The sequence below is a fragment of the Eschscholzia californica genome, unplaced genomic scaffold (genome assembly GCF_041429995.1).
Source record: "Eschscholzia californica isolate CP2 unplaced genomic scaffold, dmEscCali1.0.p SCAF_2, whole genome shotgun sequence".
Taxonomy (NCBI): Eukaryota; Viridiplantae; Streptophyta; class Magnoliopsida; order Ranunculales; family Papaveraceae; genus Eschscholzia; species Eschscholzia californica.
The window spans coordinates 49,279,655-49,293,133 of NW_028238309.1; the positions used below are offsets into that span (position 1 = coordinate 49,279,655).

A 13,479-nucleotide genomic window follows, 5' to 3' on the forward strand; every position below is an offset into this window, starting at 1 on the left:
TTTGTTTGATCATGGGGAGTCGAAACTGTCAAAGCTCCTGGATCCCAAATAAAATCAAAATTATCTTCTTCTATTGTTGGGGAATATTCATCTTCATCTTCTTCAGTTTCAACTTCGTTGTGATCTTCATGTTTAATATCAATGGAATCATCCTCTGTTAGTACTTCTTTATAGTTGGAATCATCTTTTTCAACTTCTTGTTCTTCTTCTTCTTTAACTACAACTTCTTTGTAATCAATTTCGTCAACTTGTTCAAACTCTTCTTTTTCTTCTTTTATTACTTCTTCATGGTTAATGGAAATAAGAGGTTGTGAATAATAATAGTACGGTGGTGGTGTATAATAAGAAGATGGAGGTGATGGTGAATACGGTGGTGGTGTATAAGAGTACGGAGGTTATGTGAGACATAATTGATGCGGTAAATTTTATGATTCGAAACAAAGATGTCGTCTCCCGGAATGTCATATGAATCATAAAATTTGGTCAGACATTGATGTTTCATATCTCGACTAGGATTTAGATTTGATGAAGGAAAATTACTTCCTTCTTCCTCCTCCGCCATTGACTGAATTTTGTTCCTTTTTTCCTGAACTTCTCCTTCAATATCATCGATCTTAGTGATAGAAGTAACTTCGGAGAACTGTCTTCTCAATTCAATTTTTGTTTCTAAACATGACAAACATTCATCGAGAGGAAGAAAACCATACCTGAAAATATTTTTCAATGTGTCCCAATCATCAATGATCGATTTTCCTTGATCAATAAGTCTCCATTGTAGGGCATTATATTGTTCATAGATTCTTTCGGATATATGTTGCTCAACCAAAAAAACCTTATCTTCGTCGGGAACGTCTTGATTTCTGAAACAATCTTCCATGTGTTGAATCCAGAAATTTATATGAAATTGACCTTCGAAGAGTGGAATTTTAGAAATTTGATGAATTTTTCTTTCATCTTCTCGATCAATATAAAATTGAGTTGTATCTCGAATAGGATCCCAAGATAAACGTGGAAAAAATTTCCAACATTCAAGAGGAGATGTATCCATAGATATTTTTTTTTTCGTAAAAAAAATTCAGAATTTTGATGGCTCTGAATACCACTTGATGTAGACGCAGCGGAATTAAAATAAGAACAATAAAATAAACGAAGAACTGTAAAGAAAACGATAAATAAACTAAAACTTAATTAACTTCAATGGTTTTTCTCTTCAATATGAATATCAAAATAGACTAGACCTCCTTTTATAGGATAATAGACTTTCCTAGATAGACTCAAACTAGGATTCCTAAATATTAAAGATACTTAAAACATTGAAACTCCTAAATAATAGAAATACCAACATAAGGTAATTTCCTAATCCTAAACTAACTAGGACCACTATTGTGGCCGACCGGGACGTGGGCAGGCGTGGACGCGGGCCAACGTGTTATGCGCCTGCATCATTTATTATTAGAAAATATTAGCTAAAGAAGAACATAGAAAACTGAAGTCCATATTCTTTGTTTTCAAACGTAACACGCCATATCCAATTTTGCGTCTTCTGTTTACAATTGCACAACAGACTGAGCAAGCTGCAAAATGAGCTCGAGACTGCAACTAGGGGAAAGGAAAATTTGAGGGGAAACAGTCTCAAATAAGCATTTTATATTGAAAGATTAAACGTTTTCCTTTATCTTGTTCGTCTTAAGGAAAAATAGCTGGTAAAATGTTTTCTACCAATTTACTTGCAATATTGTAGGAAAGAAAATCGGGATGGATTTAAGATTGAGAATTCTTAAAAAGAAATAATAAAATTTAATGGAAAAACGAAAGGGAAGAGAGATTTTCTTAGTGAAGCAGATTCCGACTGGAGATATGAAAGTTTTATCAATTTTGGAGGGAAATATTGAACAGAAAAGTTCTTTCCTTACCCTAAAGACCTAACAAACACATGGAAAATACTAATTCTAGGTGGGGAATCTACCCTTTTTTGCTATCAAAATCGCTAACCAAACACAACATTTCACAGGCAGCTACTCAGCTCAGACTTTTATCTAAATCTTCAAACTGATAAATGAGAAGCAAATCAATGGAACACTGGAATTATGGTTCTGGAACAAACAACTTTAAGACCTAGCGCATTAATGAAACTACAGTTTTAGATAATAAGTGATGATCATGCAAACCCCGAGCACAGCCGCCATAATATAAGTAGAAGAACTCTAATCCTCTTTATAAGGCTCCCAAAAATGCCGTTGCACGAGGAGACACTTATATTGGTCACCATGGAAATCTGAAAGCTAGGAAGGTTAGGAATTCACTGGCCTACATCATATTGTGATCTACTTGAGCTGGTCAATCTAGTCATTTGGGGTCTAGCAGTCCAGATAAAATTACGATCTACAATTGGAAAATGTTATCTAAAGAAGAACATAGATAACTGAAGTCCATATTCTTTGTTTTCTAATGTAACGCGCCATATCCAACTAAGACAAGTTCCCATTTGCATCTTCTGTTAACACAATAGCACAACAGACTGAGCAAGCTGCAAAATGAGCTCGAGACTGCAACTAGTGGAAAGGAAAATTTGAGGGAAATAGTCTCAAATAAGCATGGAATTAAGATTGAGAATTCTTAAAAAGAAATATAAAATTGAATGGAAAAACGAACGGAAGAGCGATTTTCTTAATGAAGCAGATTCCGACTGGAGATATCACAGTTTTATCAATTTTGGGGGGAAATACTGTGTTGAAATAATGAAAGAATATGGATCACCAAGATTGTCTCTTATCCTCATCATATTTAAGGAATCAAATATATGGTTTCCTTTACCAAATATATGGTTTCCTTTCATCCAAGAATTACAACCAGTGACAACTTGCCTTCTTTATATAGATCCATTGTACAATAGCATAAATAGAGGTTATTATTCTCTTGTAAAATAAATGAAATCAATACAATTTCCTTTCAATACAATTTTCTTTTCTTAATTCTCTCTTGATAACATGGTATCCGAGCATGGTTTTTAATCTGCTTATCATCTACCCAAACCACAACCAGTCATTACCGAGTCACCATGTCAAATGAAGATAACTCGGGTAATGACCTCACCTTACAACTTGCCAATCTTCTCAAAAATTCCCAACCAAAAGTCCAAAACTATCCGATAGTTTACAAATCAATCTGAAACTTACCAGTCAAAACTATGCGCTCTGGACCCGGATGATTCGGGTTGCCATAAGCGGAAGGTCAAAAAACTTGCTGAAACATTTAACGTCAAACCCACCAGATCGAAATCATGAAGCTTACGAACAATGGGAACAAGACGACTTAGTCGTTTTTTCATGGTTGATACAGAATATTGAACCAGTACTTGCGGGCAATCTAACCGAGTTTCCCACAGCAAAATCGTTGTGGGATGCTCTGTTTGTCACATATAGCAGTGGTAGAGACAAGTTGCAGACGTTCAACCTTCACGTTAAAGCAAATGACATCAAACAGAATGAAAGTTCCCTTGAAGATTTCTGGATTACACTACAAGGTATTTGGGGTGAGATTGACCGAATCGATCTGAATCCCATGAAGTGTCCAGAAGACATCCAAACCTACTCAAAAATCAGGTCAGAACATAAACTTTTTCAATTTCTAAATGCCCTAAATCGAAAATATGACCCCATTAAAAGGGAAATTCTTCGGTTAGAACCTCTCCCAACTGCAGAAGCAGCCTATGCGGCTGTTCGTAAAGAGGCTGCTCACCAGACCATTCTAGGAGCAACGTCTATTGATGCAGGTAACATAGCAGCTGGTTTGAGTGCCTCCGAAACAGGAATAGGGCTCATAACAAAGGGTCACCGTCGATCCGAGGGAAAAAAACCCGGACCATCAACCAAAGAGGACAAGTCTCACCTTAAGTGTACTCACTGTGGTATGACAAAACATACCAAAGAGCAATGTTTTAAGCTTGTCGGATATCCTGAGTGGTGGTCTGACGGTCACAAAAAAGGAATAAAAAATAATGGTCAAGAAACAGGGAAAGCTTCTTCTGCAATGGGCAACAATGAAGCCGCCAACACCTATAACAGTGATCGAAGCAGTAGTGGATTTGGGGGAATGGCTATGGTGCATGATGAAGAAGAGCATGGGGGGTTCTCAATGTCTACAGGTATTGGGTTTGAGAGAGACATCTCAAAAACCCATTCTCACTCTCTATTTAATTGCAATTTACCTCCTAAAAGTTTTATTAGAAGAAGACAAGAATAATCATGGATATTTGATTGCGGAGCCACTGACACCATGAGTTACGAGTTATCAGATTTTGTCACATCAACCAAGCCTACAAAATCATATATACAAGCAGCGAATGGAGAAACAATGAATGTGAAAAATGGGGGAACAATTGAAATTTCTCCAACGCTTAAACTTTCTAACTGTCTCTATGTTCCCTCCTTGTCACATAAACTCTTATCAATAAGTCATGTGACAAAAGAGTTAAATTGCTCAGTCCTCATGCAACCTACCTTTTGTATTTTACAGGATATCAGGACGGGAGCGATTATTGGGCGTGGCACTGAAAGACAAGGGTTGTATTACGTGGATGAGGTGACTAAAAGTGGTACTGCAATGCTTTCTCATGGGACAGCAGAACGTGAAGCCTGGTTATGGCATAGAAGATTGGGGCATCCATCCACGGGTTATTTGCATATTTTATTTCCTAATTTATTTCCTTCCAGTTATAAGACACATTGTGAGACTTGTGTTTTAGCTAAAAGTCATCGAAAAACCTTTAAACCAAGTAACACAAGGGTTGATATACCTTTTTCATTAATCCACTCGGACGTATGGGGTCCAGCTCCAGTTATTGGGGGACAAAATCTTCGTTTTTTTGTGATATTTGTGGATGATTGTACACGAATGACCTGGGTGTATCTATTAAAAAATAAGTCTGAAGTTCTTGAGAAATTCAAGATTTTTTACACCATGATCCAAACTCAATTTCAAAAAAACATTCAAATTTTCCGATCAGATAATGGAGGGGAATTTGTTAACACCAGTATGAAACAATTTTTCCAAACCAAAGGCGTAATTCATCAAACCACCTGCACCCATACTCCGAACAAAATGGTGTCGCGGAACGAAAAAATCGCATACTGTTAGAAATAACCAGGGCCCTTCTAATTGAATCACAGGTTCCCAAACTTTACTGGCCAGAAGCCCTTGCTACGGCCACTTATCTTATTAATCGGCTGCCCACTCAAATTCTAAAAACAAAAACCCCATTACAAGTTCTTTCAGAAACCACAAAACTGCCCCCCATTCTTACTCTTGAACCCCGAATTTTTGGATGCACTGTTTCCGTCCATATACCTAAGGCAAACAGAACTAAACTCGATCCATGTGCTGAAAAATGTGTCTTTGTTGGATATGGAGTAGATCAAAAGGGATATCGATGCTACAACCCAAAAACCAGACATATGTTTACCACTATGAACTGTGATTTTCTTGAAACCGAGTATTATTTTGCCTCCCAACACAGTAGCCAAGGGGAGAGTGAATCTTTTGGCACACTGAGTTGGTTGAGATATGCGACATGTGAAGAAGGGAGAAGCCACAGTATCCAAAATGAGTCTCCTCCTTCCACACATACAGAAGTTCCGAATGTCAGTGTCACCCAAAAAATTGCTTCCAACCTGATACCTGAGGTAAGTAATACTACTCCACCTGATCCTAATATTCTACCTGATCCTGTTGAAACTGCTGAGAATATTACTAATGAAACTACAGAAGAAGATGACAATATACAGGAACAGGAAAATTCTCCAACACAAGATACAAAGGGAAGATATGAGTTGCCTCCTAGGTCAAATCGGGGAGTCCACCTAAAAGATATTCTCCAGAAAAGGAGGCTCGGGGATGTAGATACCCTATTGCTAACATAGCCAAAGGAAATCTTTCCAGGGAAGCCAAGGCGTTCTCCTCATCTCTGTATGCTGAAGAAATTCCTCATAACACTGAACAAGCCTTAAAATCAAAGCACTGGAAAGATGCAATGGAAGAAGAGATGAGAGCCTTGAGAAAAAACAACACGTGGGAAAAATGTGTCTTGCCATCAGGGAAGAAAACAGTTGGATGTCGTTGGGTCTATACAATTAAGTACAAACCCGACGGTACAATCGAAAGATATAAAGCTAGGTTGGTAGCTAAAGGCTACACTCAAACGTACGGGATTGATTACTCGGAAACTTTCTCTCCAGTCGCAAAGATCAATACAATCAGAGTTCTCTTTTCCATAGCAGCAAATAAAGATTGGCCACTTCACCAATTGGATGTAAAAAATGCTTTCCTTCATGGAGAGCTTAAAGAAGAAGTTTATATGGAAGCTCCACATGGGTTCACAAATAACTTTGGTGAAAGGGAAGTATGCCTTCTAAAAAAATCTCTGTACGGTTTGAAGCAGTCTCCCAGAGCATGGTTTGGCAGATTCACCTTAGCCATGAAGAACTATGGGTTTAAGCAAAGTAACTCTGATCATACATTGTTCTTGAAACAGAGAAACAACCTCATAACCTGTCTAATAATCTATGTTGATGACATGATTATTACAGGTAATGATCATGAAGAAATAGCCAGATTAAAGAAAAACTTGTTTACAGAGTTTGAAATGAAAGACCTAGGGAGACTTAAATACTTTCTTGGAATTGAAGTTCTAAGATCGAAACAGGGAATTTTCATATGTCAAAAGAAGTATGTTCTTGATTTACTAGCAGAAGTTGGAATGGTCGATTGCAAACCAATAGATACTCCTATGATTGTGAACCAAAAGCTCTATATGGAGGAAAAAGCAGAGCTAGCTGACAAAGAAAGATACCAACGAATGGTAGGAAAACTGATATACCTCTCACACACTCGACCTGATATAGCATATGTTGTAGGAGTGGTAAGTCAATTTATGCATCAGCCCAGAGTGCTCATATGGATGCAGTCTTAAGAATTCTAAGATATCTCAAAGGAACAGCTGGTCATGGAGTCTTGTTCAGACCTAATGGGCATCTAGAAACTCAATTATACACTGATGCAGATTGGGCAGGAGATAAAGGCAATCGAAGGTCAACGTCAGGATACTTTACCCTGGTTGGTGGAAATCTCGTGACTTGGAGAAGCAAAAAACAAAAGGTAGTAGCTCTTTCAAGTGCTGAAGCTGAATTCAGAGGAATAGCAAGGGGGTTAACTGAAGTACTATGGGTGCGAAATCTCTTAACTGAGATAGGATATCCACCACAAGAAACTAGCAAGATTATAAGTGATAATGAAGCAGCCATCCAAATTTCAGAGAACCCAGTACAACATGATCGAACGAAGCACATAGAGGTAGATCGACACTTCATCAAAGAGAAGCTGGAAGCAAAGATCATTACCCTACCCTTTGTGCGATCAGAAAACCAACTTGCTGATATTTTAACAAAATCAGTTAATGAAAGAATCCTTCACAATTGTCTGGACAAGTTGAATTTTGGAAATCCCACAATTCAACTTGAGGGGGAGTGTTGAAATAAAGAAAGAATATGGATCACCAAGATTGTCTCTTATCCTCATCATATTTAAGGAATCAAATATATGGTTTCCTTTACCAAATATATATGGTTTCCTTTACCAAATATATGGTTTCCTTTCATCCAAGAATTACAACCAGTGACAACTTGCCTTCTTTATATAGATCCATTGTACAATAGCATAAATAGAGGTTATTATTCCCTTGTAAAATAAATCAAATCAATACAATTTCCTTTCAATACAATTTTCTTTTCTTAATTCTCTCTTGATAACATACTGAACAGAAAGATCTTTCCTGCAATATTGTAGGAGATATCAAAGGTTTTCCATACCCTAAAGACCTATCAAACACATGAAATATATGATCAGAAGTACATAGGTAGTTGAAAGGTAACAAATTAGTAAATGGACTAAGTGTAAGTGAAGCTTATGAATTATTATTACTTCAACACTTATTACAAAGTACAATCTTGTTTATATAGAGTTTAGAAAGAGAAGATAACAGACTAAGAGAGTTCGGTTTAGAGAGAGAGAGAGTTAAGTATAACTAACTACTTAATCTAAACTAATTAAGGAAGGCACGAGTGACTCAAGCATGTGAATGAGAGTGCCTCTAGAAACAGATTACTTTGACTTCAGTCCTTTCTTCTAAACCACTACTCTACACTTCAGTCCTCTTTATCCATTGTCTTCTAACATTCAGTCCTTCTCTCTCTTACTGTACACCCCCCCTCAAATAGATGTTCCATGGAAGGAAGGAACATAAGTTTGCTACGAAGAAAATCAAATGAAGCAAAGAGAACCCCTTTTGTACAAATATCAGCCAAATTGTCAGCAGAAGAAACAAATTGCACATCCAACTGATGTTGTTGAACCAAGTCCCTAATAAAATGGATATCAATCTCAACATGCTTTGTCCTTGCATGAAAAACAGGATTAGAAGCTAAGTACTTTGCTCCCATATTGTCACAGTAAAGAACCATTGGAGCAGTCACCTTGATTTTAAGTTCTTTCAAAAGATAAAAGACCCACAATAATTCAGAAGTTGCCAAGGACAGAGCTCTGTATTCAGCCTCTGTTGAGGATCGAGACACAGTATTTTGTTTCTTGGAAGACCATGAAACTAAGGAAGAACCTAAAAATATGCAATAGCCACTAGTTGACCTTCTTGAATCTGGACAACTCCCCCAATCAGAATCAGAATACCCAGACAGAGAAGACACATTTCCAGAAGCTATAGTAATGCCAGCTCCAATTGTGCCCTTTAAGTACCTGAGGACTTTCTTAAGGAGCACCAAATGAACTGTTCTAGGTTGATGCATAAATTGAAATAAGTAATTAACAGCATAAGTCACATCTGGCCTAGTCATTGTGACATATTGAAGACCACCAACAAGACTCCTATAGAAAATTGGATCATCAAGTAGAATACCATCCATCTTAGTGAAGGAGTTGAAGGAGATGTCCTTCGACCAAGATGGCAATGCGAACAATTTGTCGGATAGGACAATTGATGTGGAAGATCATCAAGTCCGATTGATTTAGGGATCGTAGAGTTGTAGCTAGAGACTAACTACGATCGTCGAATTACGAAGTAATTCGCGGCTAACTTCGATCGGATCCTACAACGGGTTACACATAAGAGTGACAAATTGATCTAGGATATGACTAGTGGGAGTGAGATATAATCATGGGAGTGTCCCATAAACATATCTCATAGGCCTAAAAAGGAATTAGGCAAATATAGTACAAAAAGGCCAAAAACAGGGTTTTTGGGCCTAGGCCGATTCGGGCACTTTTAGGCCTCGGATTGGGCTGATTTTTGGAGGGACGTTTCCTTATGTTATGAAAATTAAATCTGCCAATTTTGGCTGGGTTTGGACGTCATCTCCTTAGGGAATTGAGAAAATACCAATAGTTGCTATTTTCGACTATTTCCCTTAATCTTATTCTAAAGGGTGTTTTAGGAAACCTAAAAGGAGGTGGATTCTTATTAGGGTTCTATATAAACACTCTTAGGGCAGAGAATAAGGTGTGGAATTTCTCTCTAAGCTTTCTTACTCTACCACATCAAGTAGAGAGGAGAAAGTGAGCTAATTCCCAAGCTATCTTCTAGTCAAGCAAGAAGAAGGTCTTCTTATTATCCAACCACCATTGGTGTGCTAGCTATACAACAAGGTGGGAGATCAAATTGATTGCTCGTGTCCCAAGTAGAGGAGCTACACTTGAAGCTCTTGGTCTTCTTCAATCAATTCAACTAGTTCGAGGGAAAAGCGATTAAGGTAATCTACTATCTCCATTAGATTAATTACTAGTTTTGCATGTGATCCTGGGGATACTAGTGTAGACATTAGATGTCTTATTTCCGCTATAAACACTAGTATAAGGGTGTAAATCCCAACAGTGGCGTCAGAGCCTCTTGCAATTAACTAGTTTTTGCTAAGAATCGAACTAGTTCATATTAGATATGATTGATAGTTTGATAAATTAAGTTTATAAAAGTATTTTAAAAGTGTTTTAAAATTATTTAAACTCACAATTTGATATTATTCAATGAATTTCACATTGAGAATCAAATTGATGATTAAAAGTGTTTTAAAAAGACTCAATTTGATTGAATTTCAAACTAATCTATGCTTGATTAAGTTGATAGTTATGCTTAAAAGGTTTTAAAACATAAAATTTGATTAATTTTGAATTGGATTCAAAGATTTTTCAAATTGATTTCAAAATTGTTCTTTGAAAAAGTTTCAAAAACCTAGATTTTGATCCAAAATTGGTTTGATTAAGAGTTGTTTTTAAGTTTTGGAAACTTTTGAAAAACAAAAATTTGGAATTTTAGAAGTGTTCTAAAAGGAGTAGTTTTGAGTTTAGGAAATTCCCAAAACTAATTTGGAAAAATTTAAAAGTTTCTAAAAGTTTTGAAAAATTTTAGAAGTGTTCTAAAAGGAATTTCAAAATTTTGAGGAAAATTTTAAAATTGGAAAATAGTAACTTAGAGTTGCATAAGAAAATTTTTTTTTTGTAAACTAGGGTTTTGAAAAACCCTAGCGTCCGGCCAGGAAGCTTCCTGGCCGGACCAGAAGCTCCTGGATGCGTCCTCTGGACGCGTCTAGGACGCGACCAGCAGCTGCGACAGAAGCTCCTGGATGCGTCCTCTGGACGCGTCTTGAAGACGCGTCCAGAGCAGCTGTTGGGACGCGTCTTGGAGACGCGACCAGCAGCTGCGGAGGGAGCTTCCTGGACGCGTCTAGGACGCGTCCAGAGCACTCGACCAGACGCGTCTTGGAGACGCGTCCGAGACACCTAGTGCTGGTCCGGTCCAGCACCAGACACGTCTAGGACGCGTCTGGTACATGGACTAGCGTCCTGGCTCCGGCCAGGACGAGACCAGGCCTTGATAGGCCTCGGCCAGGACATGCCGGCCCTATGGGCCGTGCTATGTCCGGACCTTGTCCGAGCCCTTTTGTGGGCTTGGGCCGGGACTTGTCTAGGACTTGTCCCGGGCTTTTCGGAGGCTTTTCGGACCACAAAAAGGGACCATCATTCGAGTGGGAGTTTTTGCCAAAATTTCTTCCGATTCCAACCAAATAATTCCAAAATCAATCCGGGCCATCTAAGGGCCCAAAACGGATTTCTCTTTAAATTGATTTATGAAATCATTAAGAATCGAACCAATATTTTTTCCGAAATTGACCCGGGCTTTCTCAAGCCCAAAACGGAGTTTTTCTTAAAGTTGATTTTAGAAATCATAAGAGATAAAACGAGAACGCACCATTAGTCGAATTCTTCGAATTTAGACTTAAGGTAGGTCATGTGACATGTGATGTCAACAAAAGTATCTCCCAAGATAATCATGCATATATAATTCTTAGCCTTGATATATTATATGATTGCTTGTGTTGTGAATGCGGGAAACTAGTATGGCCATTGATTTATATCTTTATTCTTGTTTTAAGCACGGATGGGTGCATGCTTTGTAATTAATTTTAATTTCAAGTTCATACGATCTGCGAATCGTTAGAGTCTTGTAATTAGAGTTTAGGGTCAATGAGTCCATTGAAGAAAACTCAAGGATGGAATCCAAAGGCGAGTGGGAGAAATCAATGGAGGTTCAAAGATGGAGATCTAGACGAACCAAAAGGCGAAACAAGAAGAAAACCAAAGGAGATTAGATCTTCTAGGTTAGGGGCCATACTAGGATCCATGTCTGCTTGATTTACTTTCTCGCGCGCATTTACTTACTTCTTTACGCTTTATGTCGTGGATGTTAGTTAGGCTAAATAGTTCACTATAACAAACGCCAGACTAGCGTAAAAGTCCCCAAAAGTAATCTTGAGTAATCGCCTATCCAGATTAAGACACTCGTTGCGCCCTTGTTCGAGGAAGGTGGGTCGGCCTTCGCAGAGTACCTCCTCTACCTTGGGACAATGCGGGTAGGTCTATAGAAGAGGCCTACACGTCTAAATGGTTCTACTCAACGAGATCAGCAAGAGAGTCTTGGATACTCGAGGCAAAAGGATAGATTAGTCATTCATTAATGAAATCTATCAACCAAGAGTCATAAGGTATGATCAGTGAAGTAGTTCGCTCACCCGGAACGACGGAGTCAAAGGGTAGGGCCTTCGTCCGCTTTACTCCGAAGAACTGGGGTCTTGGAATCACTTATTCAATCGGGGACAATTTTATATTGAATAATGTGGGAAAACTAATGTTTTTCAAAAAACGATAACGAGTTTTAAAACTTTGCCAATTCTTTATGTAGTTTTAAGATGACACATGAAAATGGTTTCAACATTGAATCACACCTAAGGGAGGTGCTGATCCACTTCCTAGAATGGAAGAATGAATCCGAGAATAGTTCTCAGATTCAAAAGGAAGGTCACTAGAATACCCAATCCCAATGTTGACTCATAAAGCCATTTGCAAGCAATCGTATAACATTCTCTTTGGAAGAGTAATAAATGCTAGCATAACCATTAAGACAAACTAAGGAAGAAATTCCTACAGAAGTCATAAATGGAGAGGTACGAGACCTCCAAGGCAATCTGAAAGTCATCCTAAGGGAAGACAACAGAATACATCTATCACCCAATTCAATATCGATTGAACAAAGATTGATAAAGACCTTAGATGAGTCACTCAGGTTGTTACGAACAAACTGAGCAGAACATACGGGAATATCCAGTCTAAGAAAGGTTCTTGAGATTTGGTACAAAGAATCTAAGAAAGAGCTCTTGAGATTCAAATGGGCAAAAGGATCAGTCAAGTGAGACAAACATTTGATCAAAGAAAAGCAGTTGCCGAGTACATGATCAAGAGTATTCCTCATTACTGTGAATGTTTCTAAAACAATGACTAGACCATTTAAAAGGAAACTACCTTTAGCACCTGGAGGACAAAAGGAATGGAATTATGAATTTCGGTTCCGTATCCTTGCTAACAAAGTTAAAAACAAGTATCGTAAAATTCCTTCATCAGGTATTTAAGACCAGATGAGCTGCTCAGTGGGAGCTTAAGGGAATTACATATTTGACTAAAAGAAGTAAAGATCCAAGAGGGAGCAGAAGCAGTAATGCAAGGGATGCTGAAAGGGATCAAAGTCTTCTTTTAGACACTGATCTAGCTTAGAACTTAATAGTGATTATTTTTGTTCTTCTAGAAACATATGATGTTTTAAACCAGTGGTAAAATTAACTGAAGGTTAACATTGATAATGGCTAAAATCAAGAGATTCAAACTCATTAAACTTCAGCATTGTCAATTAGGTCTTAGGGACTAAATTGACAAAGTCACCCTTTTCAAAAGGCATAGAGACTGGTAATTTATTAGGACTCATACAGTGTTATGCAGACCTATAAGTTTACTTGCAGAAGCTAATGAGAGAAACTTCAAATACGTACTCTGACAACTTCATGAAGTATGGAAACGTACAAATCATAAAGTATA

The 13,479-nt window shown here is 37.8% G+C and overlaps 1 protein-coding gene across 1 annotated transcript; it reads left to right on the forward strand.

Moving 5' to 3' along the window:
* Positions 1 to 3,204: 3,204 nt before the first annotated feature.
* LOC147558662 (uncharacterized) lies at positions 3,205 to 7,527 on the forward strand. Its single transcript, XM_086659059.1, has 5 exons — positions 3,205 to 4,144; positions 5,413 to 5,839; positions 5,938 to 6,584; positions 6,684 to 6,856; positions 6,943 to 7,527. Exons 1-5 carry the CDS (start codon positions 3,205 to 3,207, stop codon positions 7,525 to 7,527), a joined length of 2,772 nt encoding a protein of 923 aa, XP_086515185.1.
* Positions 7,528 to 13,479: the final 5,952 nt, after the last annotated feature.

Bases quoted from the DNA above. Each gene is read 5' to 3' on its own strand.
- LOC147558662 (XM_086659059.1), top strand. From the start codon at position 3,205: ATGATTCGGGTTGCCATAAGCGGAAGGTCAAAAAACTTGCTGAAACAT. The intron at 5,840-5,937 runs GTCAAATCGGGG...AAATCTTTCCAG, and splicing joins AGATATGAGTTGCCTCCTAG to GGAAGCCAAGGCGTTCTCCT. The intron at 6,585-6,683 runs GTAATGATCATG...TTGGAATTGAAG, and splicing joins TGATGACATGATTATTACAG to TTCTAAGATCGAAACAGGGA.